At 32.5% G+C, this 20,602-nt stretch overlaps 1 protein-coding gene across 1 annotated transcript; it reads left to right on the top strand.

Moving 5' to 3' along the window:
- Positions 1-370: 370 nt before the first annotated feature.
- On the top strand, positions 371-4,153 carry LOC127862653 (leucine-rich repeat protein SHOC-2-like). Its single transcript, XM_052401855.1, has 2 exons — positions 371-570; positions 1,429-4,153. Exons 1-2 carry the CDS (start codon positions 508-510, stop codon positions 2,779-2,781), a joined length of 1,416 nt encoding a protein of 471 aa, XP_052257815.1. The 5' UTR covers positions 371-507; the 3' UTR covers positions 2,782-4,153.
- The last annotated feature ends 16,449 nt before the right edge of the window (positions 4,154-20,602 follow it).

Raw genomic sequence — 20,602 nt, 5'->3', positions numbered from 1 at the left:
ACATTTATATTATTTATACTTATTTCACAGTATGTGAAGATAAACTATTATAACTGTATTTATTAAATTATATTTTCGTAAAGTTTTATGCGTATGTTGAACCTGAGTTTTCCTTTTTGTCACTTTTTGCAATCGAATAAGCAATATCTATCAGGTGTAGATACTCAAACATTTAGTAAAATTGCTGTGTTCGTTTTTTTTGTTGTTTTTTTATTTCCCTATTGTCGAAGTATTTAGTCGCAATTCCATTTTGCATAACTGATAATTACTGATCTAATTCAACACAATCGTGACTAAACTTATTCGACATTGCTATAAAAAAGGCCTAGTTTGCTGCAATCTAATCATGTGCAGTATGTTATTTCCCATCATACTGAAGAGCTAAGACTGTCCGGTATTTGACAGGTAAATATTTAAGCAGCAACAGGTTCAGTCGTAACTTGGCATAAATTGATCGAAAGGTATCCTGAGCAGACGTTTGCGGTATCGGGACCGTTGATTTTCTAAATGCACATGCACTTGAAATCAAACACCATGACTTCAAGGATGCATACATACTTTCTTATTCAGGTAATTGATTTTACGAATATAATGATTTTAATTTCGAGAAATATGAACATTAACAAACATAAATAATGTTATAAATAAAACTTAAATGTAAAATATATTTTACCGAACAATTCGCTAGTTAATCAGTAAGTTAATCATCTTAAAACAGCTACGATGGACGCATGTCATCATAACCTTTATTAAACCTTATTAAAGTAGTTTTCAGTGTATTATTGTAGTAACGGTTTTGTGTTCCTTCATTTTTCATTACGACATGCATTGTGTATGGATTGCGATGAATACTTATTTATATGCTTACTTTACATACAAAATACATATTGTTTTTAATTCCGCAAAGGCAAAGAACCCCTATAATATAAATGTACAAGCCGAAAATGGTTTGGATTGACCGATCCATTTATGTTTATAAATGGTCAGTGTAGTATTTTGTCCAGATTTAAACATACCATTTGTCATTTGCAATAAATAACATACTTTAGACAGGCTTTTCCAACGAATTTCTTCCCAAATAGAAATATACTTCGAATTGCATTTTGCATAGATTTAAAATTTGTTATATAGTTTAATAAAAATTATATAAATAAACAGGAAAAAATAAAATTATACATAACATTATTTAGTTGAATGTATAGCACTACATACACTATCACGCACGTCCCATCTTATTGATAATTCATCTTAATTGATTATCATAGCTAAGCCTGTAATTATTTATTAACTTATTTATTTATTTATAAATAAAATAATATACGTATATAAGTGTGTGTCAATACATTTAACCGAAATGCGAGAATGCCGTGAAATATTCTACAGAGAATTATGATATGTTATTTTGATTAACATTAAGCTTTATTGCAGACAATGCTTTTGGTTGGCGCAACGACAGGATTCCTTTTTGATGTCAATGACTGTATGACTGGAAACGTCTGTGAATGCACCAAAACTATGATATCGTGCCATAATAGAGGGTTGATAGACGTTCCACACTTTAATATAACCGGTACAAATATTTCCATTCGGACACTAGATTTCAGTTACAATGACATATACACACTCAGAAACGGCGCATTCAGTGTCCTGTGGAATCTGACGACAACTTCATTAAACGTGTTTTTCAACGGGAATAATATTTCCACCATCGATAGCCTGTGTTTTGAAGAACTTAAAAACGTTATTGTGTATTTGGATCTGGGATACAATAGTTTACAAACAATTCCTGTGGCGATTTCTACTTTGACACATTTAAATAAATTGATCTTATACGGTAACTCTATAATATACTTTGATCCAAATGTACTTTTTAGGATTTGTAACACACTTCAAAGGCTTGTAATATCGCTGGCCAAAGTAAATAGCTGGCCACATGAATTACATTTCCTTTACAATTTGCGAGATTTAGAAATATATAACTTCAGTGCAAACATGATTAGAGCTTCAGATTTTCGGTACATGACGCAGATGCCCTCATTGCAAACCTTCATAATTCAACACACAGATTTAGAGGAATTTCCCGCTCCTTTCTGTGACTTATCGAGCGTATTCTTTTTAAATCTCGACTTCAATAATTTTACTGGAGGAAAAGATATTTTTAGCGCTTGTCATAGACCTTTAGCCAATATATCGACTCTATCTTTAAGATATAACAAATTGGAATATTTTCCCGATTTAGGCGTAGCATTTTTTGCAACTAATGAGCTATATCTTTCACACAATAACATACGATATATTACCGATGAGCTTACCGCAATGCCGCTTTTGAAAGAGCTGGGATTAGACTACAACAAATTGTACCATATACCGTCGACATTGGCATCCATAGCACCTAATCTTCAAAGGCTTTTCGTTTCAAATAACTTAATTATTGAAATTAATAATGACGCTCTTGGAGGATTGTCAAATCTGTCTTGGCTAGACTTAACAGGCAACCCGTTGGAATACATTGCGGAGCATGCTTTTTCTCACAACCCTTATTTGACGTACCTTTTTATTTATAATACCAAACTCATAACAATTCCCTGTGCAATGTCTAATAATTTCAATCAGTTTATATCTGTTTATCCTGATCAACTCATCGAATGCGACTGCCGAATGAAATGTTTAAAAAATATTAATTTATCAAAAATATCTTTTAATGATGGACGCTGTCTGCAAACTGGCATATCTATTGATCTCTTCATTGAATATGTAATCAAAGCCGATAAATGTGGTTAACTTGTAGAATTTCAATTTCAACATATAAATGAAAAACACGAACATTATCGCGATGGAACCGTAAGCTTGAATGCAACAAATCCCAAGCGATATTGCAAATTATGTAATCTAATTTGCTTTACAAGTTCCTTTTAAAAATCGCACATGTGCTTGAATTGCACCTAAAATATTTGCATATGTGTATGCTTGTCCTTTAGGTTTTGATACAACCAATCATGTATGCAGCCCAACGTAATATTTCGTTGTCCTTAAGTATTTGCAATACTTGTAATCAATATATTACATTTATTGCGCTTAATGGTTTAGTTTCGTTATTTCTTGCCGTTATTTACTGATTAAATTCAAATTCGTTTACATGTGTTTGTAATTGCATTTTTCATAAGAATATATTTATTTTGATATAGGTGGGGGGTTTTTTCAAATGCGTTTTTTTTTTGTAAAAAACAAACTTTTTGTCATTAGTTTGTTAATTTCTTGCATGCAAAAAAAACCATTTTTGTAATTAGTTTGATAATTTCTTGCATGCGATACGGATTGATGTTAATTAAGAAAGCGTTGTTGAAATACCTGTTGTAAAATTGATTGTAGGTATTATTACCAAATCAACTTATGTGAAAACATCATGCTTTATTTATTTCCTTTGGTAAGTGGTATAATGCTGTTATGTCATTTTAGATCATGGTTTTATAATCTAATCTCTTTGATGGCTTCCAACAACGTTTTGAAATAGAAGAAAATTTCATTTAACTGTTGTATAACGAATAATGCAATCCATGAATATTTAGTAATGTTATTTTATGTCTAATTAAAAGTAAATTAGTTTTTCCGGAATGTATAAATTACGTTTCATGTGTTGCACAGTGCTTTGTGCGTTTTTTGTGTAAATAAAACGTTAATTACATTATCATAAATATCAATATGTTGTTCATACAGGAATATATTATTTAGTTATATAAATAAGTGTATGATATACATATAGTATAAGTATTGTCCAACAACATGCCATTTTACTTTGGAAGGGTGTATTTTTCTTTGTTGCGTCATGTTAAATCATGATTTTCAAATAAATAACTGTGTTAAGTATAACAAACAAAATAATGTAAAAAAATATTGTTTGTAATTTATCATACCGTTTGCAGTATGTAAGAGGAAAACATTATATGATTGAGTGGTAATTGATCATCCTCGCTGTCCTATGTTTTTAGTATTGTTTAATGAGCCTGATCTTGAATAAACGTTCATCGTGTGTATGTTAAAAATGTTAGGTCTGTAGACCTTAACGTTATACGTTAAAATACTATTACTAGGATTTTGTATTTGTCTGTTAATATGTAAATAAGCATGAACCATATAAAAACATGACACAAATGAACCAATTGGTCTTTGATTTTATAAGAAGTATATTATTGTATTTATGGAGAAACCTTTATTTACGACAACTTAAGCTATGAAAAGAATGACACATAATGGAAAGAATGAAATATGATATATAAATCTGAATTATATGTATTATCTGCATGTATATAGTTTCTAATTCAAATTATCGACGAGTTTGTGCCCTGGTGTATATGATATAATCGAGAAGGAAACAATGTTGATGTGAATATGAACAAGAGGGCCATGTGTCCTAAGGCGCTCATCGGCGAGCATTAACAACTAAACTATTCTGACAATGTGGAGTTAACTAAATGAAAGTACTGCATAATATATACAGATTTAATTTTTCGGCCCATGTTATTTTGTAAACTCGGCTCAGATATCATAAGAAAAAATGTTCTTATCGTGGTTCATAAAGATTTGACAAACTTAGTAACTTCTAGAGTATTTAAATGCTTTTTTTCAATGTAACCTAGTGACCTATATTTAAGCTCACATGACCCAGCATGTAATTATTCTGTATTTCCTTAAAACGACTAGCATCATACTTCTCCTAAATACAAATAAGTGTAGCAGTAAAAACAGCTCAGCTACATAATTCTGTATAGAATGCCTTTCTGAATAGCGATTAAACGCATTTACCCAACAGTTTATTCTAACTTTTCCTTGAACGTGAAGATGTTCCTGCGTGAAAAAGCTTCATAATGTTGTCAAGAATATACTCCACAGAGGCCGATATACGACCATTTAACACATTTAACAAAAACGGTCTTCCAACTGTTCCCTGAACGTCAAGCTGTTCCCATCTTAAAGATTTTTCAAATGATACAACTCTAAAAACATTGTCACAGAACAATTACTATAAAAATTAAAATGAATAAAGCGGAAAACCACAGCGTTGAACTGTAAGATGCAAAGCAGTTTAAAACATTTATTGATTTTGAGGGCTAGCCGAAATTTACACTTACCTCAGTATTATGCGCCGACAGAAAATGAAAATATTAAAGCTAAAGCGAGGCGCGTGAATAGAAAATAGCACACACATAATGGCATTGTTATATTGACTAAAGTATCGGATATATGTTAAACAATACGTAGATAGGTTAGAATACAACAAAAAAAGATTGTCTATCTATAAAAATAACTATTAAATAACTGATATATCTACAAAAAATTGCCAAGCAAACAATGTTATGAAGGGTCGTAAATATGTTTCATCCACAACATTTAAATTAGCTGAACTGCTTTCAGCTTTGCTAAACTTAATTCACAGTATAAACTAAATGTGTGCACTGTGCAGCGCCATTGCATTTATTTAACCGCTAAAACAAAATGTATATCGATAGTTAAACTGTATAGTAATAAATTAAGTATGAAAGTATGTTCATGTACATTTTAACCTAATAAAGAGCTATCTCAAACAAAAATGCTTTTGAGTTACGAAACGGCCATGTCCGCAGAGCGTGTCAGCGACAGTCGAATGCTTAAAGATAACAGAGTTCAAATTACATTCAGATCGGCTTTCTTTTAAGGGAGAGATTCTAGTAGACTACGTACTAATCAGGTACATATTCAGAAGCAGCGGACAATATACAGATTACAAGACATGGACGAACATCGGGAAATTATATTTCCATTTTGTCCTTCTATAAGAATATCACGCGAATGATATTTTAAATGTTGACATCGTTTATATAGCTAAAGTATGTGCCGGCTTTAACGGAAAACAAAGCGTTTGCTAATGTCTATTCGACATACATACGTGTAGCCAGGCTATGCTTTGATATAGTCCAACATTTCGTTGTGTAAAACACGATAAAAAACGTTTATGCCCGGGCTTGTTTCTATCTGAACATACAATATCTAGTAATTGTTAGTCTTAATTATCCGTCAAAAGTTACGGCCTTGATTCACATAAGCAATTATTGCATTCAAACGCTTACGAACGTATGTACGACTTAGTGAATAGGAGGCGTTGCCTGACGATGATACAGTCATTCATTCAGTTCTGGGCGTCCTTTTGCATTTTCGAAGCAAATTCAACAATTGCGTTAGACATATTTCTCTTTTTTGCGTGGGATGAAAGATAATTCTTTTATCTACAATTAAAGTTCAATTTGAATGAAATCGAGCACGTATAAGTTTGTAAATTACGCATGTAAACAACGCACCCAACGTATCCAATTCCAATCTATGTCGAGCAGTTCCGGTTTTCATATCTATTTATAGATCAAGGTCATATCAAAGTAGTTTTTGACTGTCACTTTCGAAAGTTTGTGAACAAAAAGGTATAGAGACAAAGTTACAAATTGTGTTGTGAAAATAAAAAAACACAATAAAGCAATAATTTACAGTTTAATTTCTTACAAATCAAAAGTGCCTGTTGACATTAAACTTTCAATGCTGGTTTTTTTACTTACACAATGTGTACCAAGATAAGCATGCAATTACATGCAGTCAAATCTTTGGAACACACTGTCCTCAACCATTTTTCAGCACTAAAAGATTCATTAACAATAACAAAATAAAATGTATATACATTCGATTGGTGTATAACGGATAGCTAAGGACTCCGAGTCACATTTCAACGTATTATACATCATGCATTCGGTAATTAAAACATTAAAATTCGAAAGACAAATGTCTTTCCTATTGAAACATACCAGTGAATTAAAATTTCTGACAAATGTTATTTGTTTACAGCGCGAATTTCATCGTACACTGATTCAGACATTACCGGATGGCTTAGATCTTTAACTGATTACTATGTATAACGTGCAAGATTTTTTTTAAGAAAGCTACAAATAGGTCATGCTGCAGTTAATCTTACCCAGTGATGGCATCATCGTGTTGAAATCTATAAGAATTCATAATCATCACGAATATGTATGCTGAAATAAGTTGAATGTATTGGGAAATTCAAGTAATAAATAAATTTGACAACAAACACTTTTTGAAAGATCATAACGTTTAATTGACAAAAATGATTGGCAAAACACATATTGTAAATCACATAGAATCATTGACTATGATCACAGACAAACATAACAGACAATAGATCAACATTATAACTGCACCGAAACAGCAATTATGAGATTAATTGAGATCTTATTGAAAAAAATATTGGTAAAACAAAAACTGTTAATCAAACTGTAAATCGGAGAGAATCATTGACTAGGATCACAGACAATCATAACAGACAAAAGATCAACATGATAACTGCACAAAAACAGCAATTATGAGATTAATTGAGATCAAATTGAAAGAAATATAGGTAAAACAAAACATGTTAATCAAACTGTATATCACAGAGAATCATTGACTTGGATCACAGACAAACATAACAGGAAATAGATCAAAATTATAACTGCACAAAAACAGCAATTATGAGATTAATTGACATCTAATTGACAAAAACGATTGGTCAAACACAAAATGTAAATCAAACTGCAAAAATCCAGAGAATCATTGACTAGGATCACAGGTTAACATTACAGACAATAAATATATATTAAAAATGCTTAAAACATTTATATATTCATATATTTGCACACAAAAGTACATGTTACAATGAAGTGAAATAGTATTTAATTTTCTTTCTTTATACAATATTCAATGGGAAAGGTCATCAATAATTAATCTTTATTGGCGGTTGTAATATGCTAGACATTTTTAATTTTAGTGTTTATTTCCTCCAATTGTTTCCTGTTAATACTATAAATTAGTATAATATGACTTGCTTTTAATAAGAATATATATCCAACTAAAACATTGCTAAATAAAACACAAAACTGTCACAACAAATAATGCAATATTTGTTTACTTAAAGGCATAGCATAATGTGCAGTCAGAAAAATGCAATATGTCTGCAATCTTGTTGTTGTAGCAATTTGTAACCGAAAATTTAACATTTACTCTGTAAAACAGTACTTTTGTTTCACAGCCCATGTACATGTATAATTATAAGATACATTTACTTTTAAGGTATTGTGTTGCTTAATCATACAATGGTAAGAATAAAAAAAGAACATTGTAAAAAAACATGGTTTTGACATCAAGTAGAACACATTAAATAGACATATTATTTTTGTACAAGTACATGTATAATTAACAAACAAGACATGATGGACTAGCATGTTCATTGAGTATATTATCACATATTTGGTAAAAAATTAAAGTTTGGTGTGAACTTTTTACCCACAAGTTATGCACAAAACAGCAGTTCCTCTGCATATGACTAAAATGTTTCAAAACGATATCATAAAATGAAATAAAAATATTATGCACAAAACAGCAGTACCTCTGCAAAGCTAACTGGCACACACAAGGTATATTAATAAGAGATAGTAACATCATACCGACGTATGCACATAAATTAGAATGTAATTCATGAACACCAGATTACTTCTAGACAAATATATGTATACACATGTCACCTGTAGGCACATTTATTCCCAAAAAAGGTTTTAAAAAGCGTTTACCATAGACAAAATACATAATGTGTGGTAATGAATTAAGGTTAATGGTAGCCTTTATATTAAAATAATTTTACTCTCATAATAAATATCAAATTTGGTGACCCAAAGGGTACCACCTAAAAAAGACACACACAACTAAGTTGAGTAATGAAACGCTTCCTATTTTCAATGTTATAAACTTTAAAATAATAAAATACAGAAATACCATGACTTAAAATGCCAAAAAATTTCAACACTAGAAATGACATTATTTAAAAAAAAATAATCCAATGAAATGCCAAACATCATAACTAAATAGCTCCAGTATAAAACAAAAATACAATTAAAGAAAGATAATTTATGAATATTTTAGACCATGGTTAATTCTTATTATTACTTTACGAAAATTTGAAAATCTGAAACAATATTTTTCAATTCTGTCAATTTACCAAAACGTAAACAGGTCCCTTTAAAGTTAGTGTACTCAACTTTCAATGTACAATTGGTACCCTGAACCATAAACAAGTGTGTAATACACACTTGCTTATTGTTTAGGGTACCCATTGTACCATGTTACAATTGGAAACTAAAAATAATACAAAATACATATAGGTCTATGCACTGAAGATCTCCATAGATATAGATCTACACGTATTTTGTATTATTTTCAGTTTCCAACTGTTACATTCATGATTGAACGTTCTTCCATGCTTTGTATAGCAGATTTGACACGTGAAACAGTTTCATCAACATGTTGATGAGATAAGCACATGGTATTACTGCACCACCAACTGTTGGCTCTCCTGTCACCTTAGCAAAAATGATATCATTTTCATCATTGATCTTCCGAAAACATCCACACAAATCCCTTGGAACATGTCATACCGGGAGTCCAGCTACATCACTTAACTTCATAAAACGTGATTCATCAGTATACATGTCATAGAGTTCAGGTGAAAAACATTCTAAATTTTGATGCCAAACTAAGCATGATTCATGATCATGAATGATCCCATATTTCTTATCAACTATAAGTAAAGTTTCATTTACTTTAGGGGATTTAATCTTGAAGACATGGTAGCCTTTAATTACGGAATTATTGATACATGCATCCTGTTCTGTAACAGAGGAACTAGAATTTGCAGGTTCTTGTTCAGTTGTAACCTGAAATAAACAAAAACATTATTTTGTCAAAGGGAGATTTCATATATTTCTAATAAGTGCAGACAATCTGAACACTTTACATTCTTTACGTCTATAAGATAGAACATGTTTAAATACTTCTGAAATTTTGCGGAACCATTAAACATGTTCTGCCGTAAGTGCAGACGGCTTTTTTCATCTTGCCGTAGCAAATAACACATATTTTTCTTTTTGCCCGAATTATTTTCTACAACTTCTGCTGCAATATTTTTTTCAGATTTTCAGGAAAATCTTAAATTTATCAATAGGAAAAGCATTTTCAAAATTTAAAGCTCTCTTATGGCCAATGGTTAGAGTACTGGATTAGCCTCGTTGGTTCGAATCCCAATAAAGGAGTTTGATTTTCATGAGTGGTAGTTTTCTAACCAACTTGTGGAAGATAACTTAAACACCGTTGAACTGATGTAAAACACCCATTATTACATAGGCACACAATTCAAAAGGAAAATATAATAGGATAAAATACTTATAATATGTACAATCTGGACAGGAGAAAGGCTTTTAACTTTCCACATCTATCTCAGCTTAACAGCAGTCAGTGTGGATCCATTTCATACAGAAGTCACAGTTTACCTCTGTTTTGCCCAGTCCCAACTCCTCGTCCTCTTTCCACGAGCACCCACTACCCATGCATGTAGCCATATCTTCATCTTTATTATTGTCTACAACTTGTTTTTGGAGACATCTTCTTAACCTGGTTTTTGTTGTTTTTTTCTGTGTTTCCGATTTCTCTGTGTCATTGAAAAACTTGCGTTTACCTCTCCTTTCTTTTTTCGCTAATGTTTTTTTCCAGAGTTTCATTAATGCCATTGTTCATACACTTTCAGGAGAGGTAAGATGGTGCGGAAGCGGAAGCGAATGTGTCTCGCCTTGGCTGATTTTGGCCACCCTTATAATGCCAGCAACACATGTGATACCGAAGATGCTGCTGCTGCTTGCATATCATCAGACACTATATGGTGTTGAGCGTAATCTTGTTGTATAGCAACACTAGCTAAAAAAAACACCAGATGATGGCTTGACTGCAGCTTCTTTTGCATGTGGCAGAGCCAGACCCTTACTAGCAGTTGTAAGCTTCTTGTATGTATCGAAACATGGAGATTGCCCAACAACATCGTAACCTTCTACAATACGCTTTTGGTAGGTCTGTCTTGTATGCGTTGAAAGTGCTGTTTCTAATGCTAGCGGCGCATCCTGTGCTTCAAGCTGCTCCTTAGTACACTATGTCATCATTTTTTCCTGGCTGTCTTCGGTATCTTCACCACTGTTAGTTGAGTATGTTAACCCATGTTATTCATTGATTACTGTGCTATCCACCGGGTATATCTATCACAGATGCTCTGAAGCTGTTGACGAGTATAATCGGTTTGTAAAATAATATGTATGCTTCCTTCAACTTTTCTGCAAACGAGTCTTTTCCTATTTGGGCACCAGGGTTCTCTCTTGAATGAACTCTAGCAACAGCATACCATTTTTGTTTCAATGCACCGAAAACACCTTTATCTAAGGACTGCATTAAGTGGGTAGCATTTGATAGTATTCTGTATAGGAGAATTTCTTCTCTTTGGGCACTTTCAAATGCAGTCATACTGATGTGGCTGCTGACACTGTCAATTAATAATACCACAGGTCTGTCTTTTGTTGCATGTTTGCTGAAGTGGTTCAAGAAAAATCTCAGATGTTAAACTGTCCATCCAGCCCGTTTTAGTAAATGCCACATCACTACCTACTTTGCCACCTGTCAATACATTAAAGCCACGGGGTTTGGGTTCTGGATTGACCATAAACGGTGGTATCATATTTCCATCCGCACTACCACAAAAATAACTGTTAATATTTGCTTACTTGCCCCAGAAACATGTGGTACAGTGGTGGTATTCCAGAAACATCTTAAGTCATTTCTTAAATAATTTCACTTAAGTTCAAAATTAAAATGTTTTGTATTTCTCTACTAAATAAGGAAACACATGGGGTTTTTTGGTATTCTTAAAATAACATTTGCATAATGATGTTGTTTAAATGTATATCTTGATGCCGATCTATTGCAATATGAAAGGAAACACTTTAATGATAAGAATCAAATTTAACTTCACCAGACAGACGACGTCTTAAAGAAATTACACAAAAAGAACTGTTTCTTCGCAGCTTTCTTGATGGAGATTTTATTGTCTTGGACATCTATCAATGCTCGCCTGACTCCCTACTCCCCCTGGTGAGATGCTTCCTGTGCCATACTTCTGAAATGTAGAGATGATTCTTGTGTCAAAATCTAAACTATATCTATCACTCAATGTGACGATACTACTAGACAGCACCTTGTCACAGCAAAGTTGTAACTAGTCAGACATGTTGGCCATTTTGAAATTCACCCAAAAGCAAAAATGGCCACCTGTACATTTTAAAGTAAATCCTAAAACAGACTGAGATACAAACGCAGAGTATGGTATTGCATCAGAATACAATTTTATTCAACTCTGTTGAAAGGCCACAGAGATAAATAAAATTTAACTTTTGTCTACAGACGCTATACCGACAGACAGAGAAACAGACCCATATGAATCCGATACAGCCCTCATATGCATCATATTTGTGGTAAAATGACAACACTCAAACCCTAATGTATTCATTCTTTTGCACAATCATGTGAGTTTTATTATAGTTAATGATTTAAATAACATTATGTATTTTTACATTTTATTAAAGGCAAGCTATAACACATGGTATCATACCTGTGTTTACAGTACTGCATGAGTAAACATACATTTAAATCCATAGTTAAGTTAGTATGAAACTGTACTCTGTATTCAATTAACTTGAAAATACTTTGAAAAAGGCCACTATTAAGATACAGAAATGTGAAATGGAGTTTAAAGAATTATGATTATGTGTATAATTATAAGATGCACATTTTCACTGTATAATTATTTAATTGTTCTAAGGAATTGATTACCTGCTTCACAGATTTTTCAGACTTGACCGCCGGACTGCAATGTTAGGATCTGATTGTCTTTCGCTTCACTTTCTCCATGGATGTCTATTGTATATGGAAATCTAAATTATATATCAAGGAATAAGCAAAAATATATTTCAATATTATATAGAAATCCGACAATTCATTTTTAACGTAATCTTAATAATAATTTCAGTCTGGATATATTCTATTCATGTATTGTGCAACAAAATACAGTACTGTACAGTACAGGGGTAATCAAAACAAGTATATTGTTGAAATCCATGACTCATTTCAACATACACAACATAAGGTTTGGATGCAAAGGAAGGAGTTCAAAGTACAGATTATGGTAAGTTGAATTAATTCCAGTTTGTATTTCCTTTGACCGTTCACTAAGTTATTTCCATTAAAGAACGGGAAAAATATTGTGAATTTATTTAATTACAATGTATACTGTGCATGTTAACAAAGTTTAATGACCAAACTAGGCAGTACACAGCAGAATAAATTTGTAAAATATGCATGAAATACGCGTGTCGAAGTTACGGTAACGTATATACGGTCCCCGAGTTATGCGTCAAGCGATACCGGAATTGATCACCTAGTGACCTTAACAAAATGACGTTTCTCTTCTTTAAATGAAAGTGGAAAGTCATATTGATGACTGTAAGACATAAAATATACATAATTTCACTCAATAACACCAACCTTTTAGTATTTTGAACCACGAGACAACACAATAATTACCTATAAATTTGTACCCTTCCAACAACACGTGAGCGGAAATCGCTCGTTCTGAAACCTCGTCATGGAATTAGAATCGCTTGCCAAATTTGAAGAAACTTAATTTGAACGGAAACACAAGTGAAACGTACTCAAACACTTTATTTTGATGTATATACAATATATGGAACACATCTATTTCCATGTGTGTTTGTTGTTTAATTTCGTTTTGAGTCTTATAACTTAGGATACGAATGACACGTTAAGAACCTTGTGCATATCATATTCATGTTTCCTTAGAACGCAACTGGAGTTGAGTATTTGAAAAAGTACGCATAATTAACGTGATAGTATGCGCATCTAACATTATATGCAATGTTTATACGTGTCTATCACAAACTTTGTTTATTTTTGGTGTTTTCATTTTATATACACTTATATTTGTAAATGCAGCATCAACATACTAAAACAATATCCCGGAAAAATAAACAAAATGCATTCGAATATCAAACGTACTTTCGTTTTGACAACTGACGACAGAAATGATTCGGTGTACGATGTGAATCTAAATTTAGTTTTAGTGTAGATTCGTTCATACGACACACGGACACTAACTCCGATCCTAATAAAAGACAGTTCCGCTCGGCTTAGAGGACTGTACAGTCAAGTAAAATATCGAATATAATATATATTTTTATAAACAACTGGTAGCAAGATGAGTTGCAGATAATTGGTCAGTTACCACATTTAAATTAGCTCTGTTGACCTGTATTATTTTCAGCTCAATCCAACCGTGAAAAATGCTCATAATAACACTTTAAATACATGGTACTTTTACGAACAATATATTGTTTCAGTTGGCAAGTTATCGTGCCGGGTTTTGCTTTCAACAAAATGAGCTTTTACAAGACCGACGTGCGAAAAAAGTACAGTTATGCAAATAACAAGTTCAAAGCGACATTTTAACATTAATAAATCAAAGAAATGAAGCATATCGATCAGTTTGAAGAATTATGCATAGTATTGTCAATTCTGAGTATGTGAGTCTATATCCCATGAGAAATCATAAGCATTAGTGTTTAAGTTGTAAAATATGTAAATTGGCTACACTGAAGTGATGAAATATATTTTACTTGCGTTAGATGATTACATTTTCATTTTCTACCATATTAAACGATCAATTATATTATCGTATTAAGCATAATCGAATAAGATTGAAATGAAGAAAATACTATGATGTCATTAAAACTACATCTGCCTTTAGGGCATCTATCTGTTTCCCTCATCATTTACAAAGTAGTGACACTATAAAGAGGTACCTTATGAGGGATTCAAATCTGATACAAATAGACAAGTAAAAGTGGAGTGTGTTCTTTTTTCATTTGTTTTTCTAACTTAAGTTCTATTTTAGCGCTTAATATTACCATTATACTTTAATAATCAAAACACAGTCATATATACTTTTCCAAACCAAACTAGAATTGAACATGACCAAAACTCTATAGAGGTCTATAAATAGCAATTACTTAGCTTTATGTCACCGAATGCTTGTTTACCAACGCGTACAATTGCCGTGTTTCACGGTTTCGTTTTGATAAGTGTATACAAGTAATGAAATTATATGCTTGAACTTACAATAGATTTATATATATATGTTTTGTTTTATAGCAAATAATTTTTAATTGTGCCATTGATCAACTTCTCTAGTAGATGATTCCAAATATATAAGTTTGAACATCGTTCCATTAAATCCCATACATATTGTAAAATAGGTCTCTTAACCAGACAAAGTTTTATCAATATTTAAATGTGTTTATTGTTAAACAAGTTGCACGATAATAGAGAATAACTTTATCGCAAAAGTGACGCAAACAATTGGTCATTGACAGTACGGTATATTCTTACCTAAATTGTTTTTTTTCCGGTGTGGGGCTTTCCTATGAATCTGTAAACACTGATAACTTTATCTCGTAAACAGATTACAAGACAAAAACACACTTTATTATGCTAATGTAAGGAATACATTACTTCCAAAGTTTTATAGATTCCGTCTAAATGTATAGCAGTTCATCGAACTACTTGATTGCTCAAATACAAAAAATGTAACGAGAACTTGCAATGTTTTTTTAAAGCTTATAGTTCCAGACAATTATATATTTAACGGTACGTAGTATAAATCAAAGCGCCGTAGGCGCTAAAGGCCTGGGGCTAGATTAAGTGTGCTTGGGAAGAAGTATAGTCAGAATTTCTCCCTTTGTCCAAATTAATACAGATTGACCCTAGCGGTTGAGTGCTGACGCTCAGAGACTGTAAGAAAAGAAAATATTTGTGTATATACTACAGTGTACATAGACGGTGGAGAACTACACGACACTGGTGGTGGGAACGATAACCTTTTGTTCAACTAGTCTACATAGGCGGTGAAGATATACAACAACAGCAACAACAACAACATGACCGCAAAAAACTGTTATTGTTGGCGTCAAATAAATCACTTTCAATAGCATAACATATTTTTTATTACATAGTTAACTGATCAGGAAAACACTCATACTTCAGATGTAATGTGTATACAAAAGAAAATCCACTTACCATGATAAAGAACGGTGTACATTTTGTGTACTTTGTCTCACGTAGAACTTTTCGCGCTCGATTTGCGCGCTCGATCTGCGCAGTGTAAAACCATATCCGGTTACTTCGTCTATTTCCAAGAATGATCTAAAATATTTGTTGTTGTTTTTTTCATTTATTTTTTTCTGGAATGTTTTGTTTACGCAAAATAAAAATAACAATATTTTAAAAATATGTTTATCAATACAAAATATACGGTCTACAAAAATATCTCAGAAGAAAAATATTCTTACTGTCTTACTCGTATCTTTTTAGCCTAGACCGTCAAGTGAGGAACTTATTCTCGCATGAATATATAAACAATAAAAACTAGCCAATGCTTAGCAAATTTGCTTGAATTATTGATTTTTTTTACATTTTTTATGACATTGTCATGTTATATAGTAATGATCTGTATTTACAAGGCGGGTTATTGAGATCTGCGAAGAACTAGTGTTAGTGCGCCTGAATTAAATGGTATATCGAAGTTTTGGGAATTTGTTTTTTGGCAGCCAACCAATTCGGATAGGCTTAGAAATCGATATCATTACTATGGCCTTTGGGCTACAACCTTTGCCAAAAATCAAACCGAAAACTAGAAGATAATAATGTAATCATTGTTGCATTTTTATGCTACGTTTGACAAAATATTTGTATTATGCATTAACCTCATCCATGTGACATTATCACGAAAATGTATTTGTTGTCTATTTAAATTGAGTTTAGCTCGAAATTGTGTATGGTAAGCTTTATATTTACTTCAAACGCATTTTTGTGATGTATATGTTGTTTAATAAAAATTAGCTTAATATACTTAAGTCAAAATGAAATATTATGCTGTATTTAAAATCTGTTAACAAGAGATAACACAGCGTCTGATTGCCCGCTAAATTACAACAAAACCTCTGCGAATGTTTGGTCGTCATAACATTCGTAAATAAAGTGCATAGATGCTCAAATTAAGACTATATATTCTAAAAACAGCTAATTGTTTAGACATACAACACATACAAACATACAACGCTCTCTTCAAATAAAATGACAGAAGCCACCAACTCACCCTGGCAAAAACGCTCCTCCCAAACAAACCGTTCAGAACTGCGATCAGGCATGCACCATACGGGCAAATACACAACCAGATAAATTTTATATTGGCGCCCCAACGGTTCAGATATAGCATAAACAAGGCAAACAAAGAACGTTTCTTGGGGCAAACATAAGCAATGACCACGGCTATGTGCTCACCACTATCACACTGAAGTTGAAAACGAGCGCATCAACAAGAATCCTCGCATTAGATTTGACGTAGAGAAACTAAACGATCCATACATAAATGTATTTAACGCACAGATAAGTGACGATTTTAAAGCACTGAACATCGCATACTGTGACATCGACACCATCACCAACAATATTGAGAAAGTATTTCTGGCATCGGGCTATCATCGGTAGAAGATGTTTTAATGAGAGAGAGAGAGAGAAGTCAGAACAATATTTGGGTTACAACCGAGATCATGGACCTCTGCAACAAAAGAGGAGAGCTGAGGCTTGAGAAGTTCACCAGTCAGAACTATTGGACAGATTATTAGAGAACGAACATGCAGCAGTGAAAAAAAAGATGAAAGAGCCCAAAGAGGAATGGATTGAGAAGCAATCTAACAGCATTTACAAAAAGATGAAAACAGGCAGCAGTAATAAGGCATACAGCACCCTCAAGACAGTCCATCCAAGGGCCAGTGTTAGAGCAGACGCTGTCTGGAACATCTTGACCGAGAGTGCGACAGTCCTTTAAATTCCTTTAAAAAGGTATGATAATTAAAAAATTGTTCGATCTCAACTAAATAGATATATTCATATCTGTGCAAAACAATGCATATTACATGATGGATAACTCCACGACGCTAGTTTATGTAGTTTCACGAATATCTGAGAAGTGTTACTTAGGATTCAAGAATCTTAATTTAGAATTAATATGGGTTAGTGAATTAAACACTTAAAACCAGTCAATATAAGCAATAATGTTGACCTTTAAGGGAGAGTAATCCGAGCCAATTAGCATAAAGATTCATCAGGAGTTGTCAAGATAAAAGTGAAGAATTGTCTTACGCGAGGAAGAGTCACAAACTCCAAGGCTACTGACGTTAGGTCCAGATAGATTCCAGATCTGGATGGATTTTGTATGTTTAACTATTTTATTATGATAAGTTGATAAGTTGCATCATTTTATTTTATATTTTGAAAAAAGTGTATTAGTTTGGGTTCATAATAAATTACTCAAATTAAAAAAAGCAAAAATAACAAATAATAAAAATGAGAATACAAATAACAGTATACATACTAACAGAGAAAAAAACAAATTACATTTTCCTTTAACTCTTTTTTGTATGTTCAAGTCTCGCGTTTATAAGATAAAATTAAATAAGTTTACAATGACAGATACTTAAAGGTAGAGACAAACAGAAACAAAAAGAGGAAAGAAATACAATAATGCAAATATAACGATCTACACAATGTTTATACAGTATTTCAATTTAATAAAAAGATATCGGACTATTCGCATATTCGAAGATTGTGCTTACATACATTTGTGTTGTTATAAGTGATTCCAATCTATGTTTATAAGTTAAGTCAAAACTTAACAAAAATATCAACACAAAACTTAAGCGAGGCCTTAATAGTAAATTGTACATTTATTTATGCTTGAAATTTGATTGTTAATACGAAAATCATGTAACGTATCTATTTTTTGCTTTTTATTAAATTATTTTATATAAACTATTAAAATGTACTTAAATGTGTTCAAAATGTTTTATCGTGATATACAATCTAATAAACATTGACGTGTTTGTCGTGTTTGTTATGTTTTCAATGTTCAATGAAATGCGAGCATATACTTGGATATTAGCTATTTGAAACATAAAATGTTTTATTTTGACATTAAATCACAAAGTACGGCATATATATTAAAAACAGCCATGTGATACAGTACCGCAATCGCCCTCTCACTAAGGATAACATTTGCGCCACTTATTACAAAATCCTTAAATAAATAGGGAACAATTGGCGGACACTTTGGGGGGGAGATGGACGTAACAACCGACTAACGGAATGACAGACTTTCACACAAACAAACTGACGGATGATGTGATTCATTTACAACCACTTTTTGTACAGAATATATTGCATGCTTATACATGTGTAAAATGTGTTTGTTTTTGCTTATTTAATCGAGTAAAATCTCAAGCATAAGTAAGCCATTCATAAATTAAATATTAAGCCTACTGGAAATGTCAAGAATGTTGAATGAATACGGATATAAAACAGTTCAAACCCCCAATGCGCATACTTCAATCATCAGATTGTATTAAGGACACCGTAGTATATTTAAATAAGGCAACTTTAAATCCGAGAAGTGCCGGCTAATTCAACGTTTTATTTTCTAAAATACAATTAAGTGCGTAACGACAGAGCGATAATTTTACACAGGGCCGGCGCCAGAGTATCTGGCACCTTAGGCGTATCAGTCGCACTGCGCCCCCCCCCGTCCCCCCCCCCCCCCCCGTGCCCACATCAACTAATTGTTTAAATAATATTAACGTTAACACATGAATGCTGTAATGCCGTTTGCTTCAATCGTATTTACATTGAATATAGTATATACATGTATAATGATCTATTATGTAAGTTCAAAACATCATTTTTCGCGCTTTTGCTTTAGCAAATGTAGAAACGAGTTCCATCTGTTCACTGTCTCTATGTGTTCATGTTAAATTGACGGAGTAGCTAGTCCAACAAATCTTTCTTGTACCATGGATGTTCGCAGATATATTTTTATGAGTTTGAGCTTCGGAAAGCTTCGCTCACCAATAGCCACAGAAACTGGAAATGTCAAGAGGATTCGCTATAACAGTGTTGGGGATATTATATTTTCGATTATTTTTCAATATACAGTTTAGAACATCTTTTTGCGATGTACACTGCTTACAAGGTGCCTGAACTACGTGACTTTTTTCGGCTATGTGTAAACAAAACGTCGCTTCAGGTAACGTTTTTGATAATTTCTTCATTATTTCAAAACCATTTTCAAAAAAACAAAGACGAGTGCCCGGTCATTGTCAAAAGACACAACTTTGGTAAGTTTGCTCTAAATTAATTGAGTAATTTTTCCAAAAAGTGCAACCGCGTGCTTGAAAACACACGAAGTGAAATGCTATGTGTGGTATATTTTTTATTCGATCAACAAAAACGTTGATTACAATGTTTTAGAGGGTTTAAAAAATAGGGCGGACATTGTAATTTTTCATAGAGAAGCTACATACATTGTATGTTTGCGCAAATACATCTGATTCGGAGTGTGTGTATGAAAATGTGATGATGCTATGTGTGGGACAAATTTTTTAAATGCTATGTGTGGTATACAAACTAAACTAGAGAATCGAAAGATTGACATTAACGTCAATAATATTTAAAGTCTGTCTGAATAACAAAAGTTGGTCGA

Source organism: Dreissena polymorpha, chromosome 16 (assembly GCF_020536995.1).
Source record: "Dreissena polymorpha isolate Duluth1 chromosome 16, UMN_Dpol_1.0, whole genome shotgun sequence".
In the NCBI taxonomy this organism is placed as follows: Eukaryota; Metazoa; Mollusca; class Bivalvia; order Myida; family Dreissenidae; genus Dreissena; species Dreissena polymorpha.
The sequence above is the reverse complement of the archived record's forward strand: the minus strand, read 5'-3'. Positions and strand labels throughout refer to the sequence as shown.

Coding starts and splice junctions, on each gene's coding strand:
- LOC127862653 (XM_052401855.1), top strand. CDS start 508: ATGCACATGCACTTGAAATCAAACACCATGACTTCAAGGATGCATACA. Junction 571..1,428: donor ATACATACTTTCTTATTCAG/GTAATTGATTTT, acceptor GCTTTATTGCAG/ACAATGCTTTTGGTTGGCGC.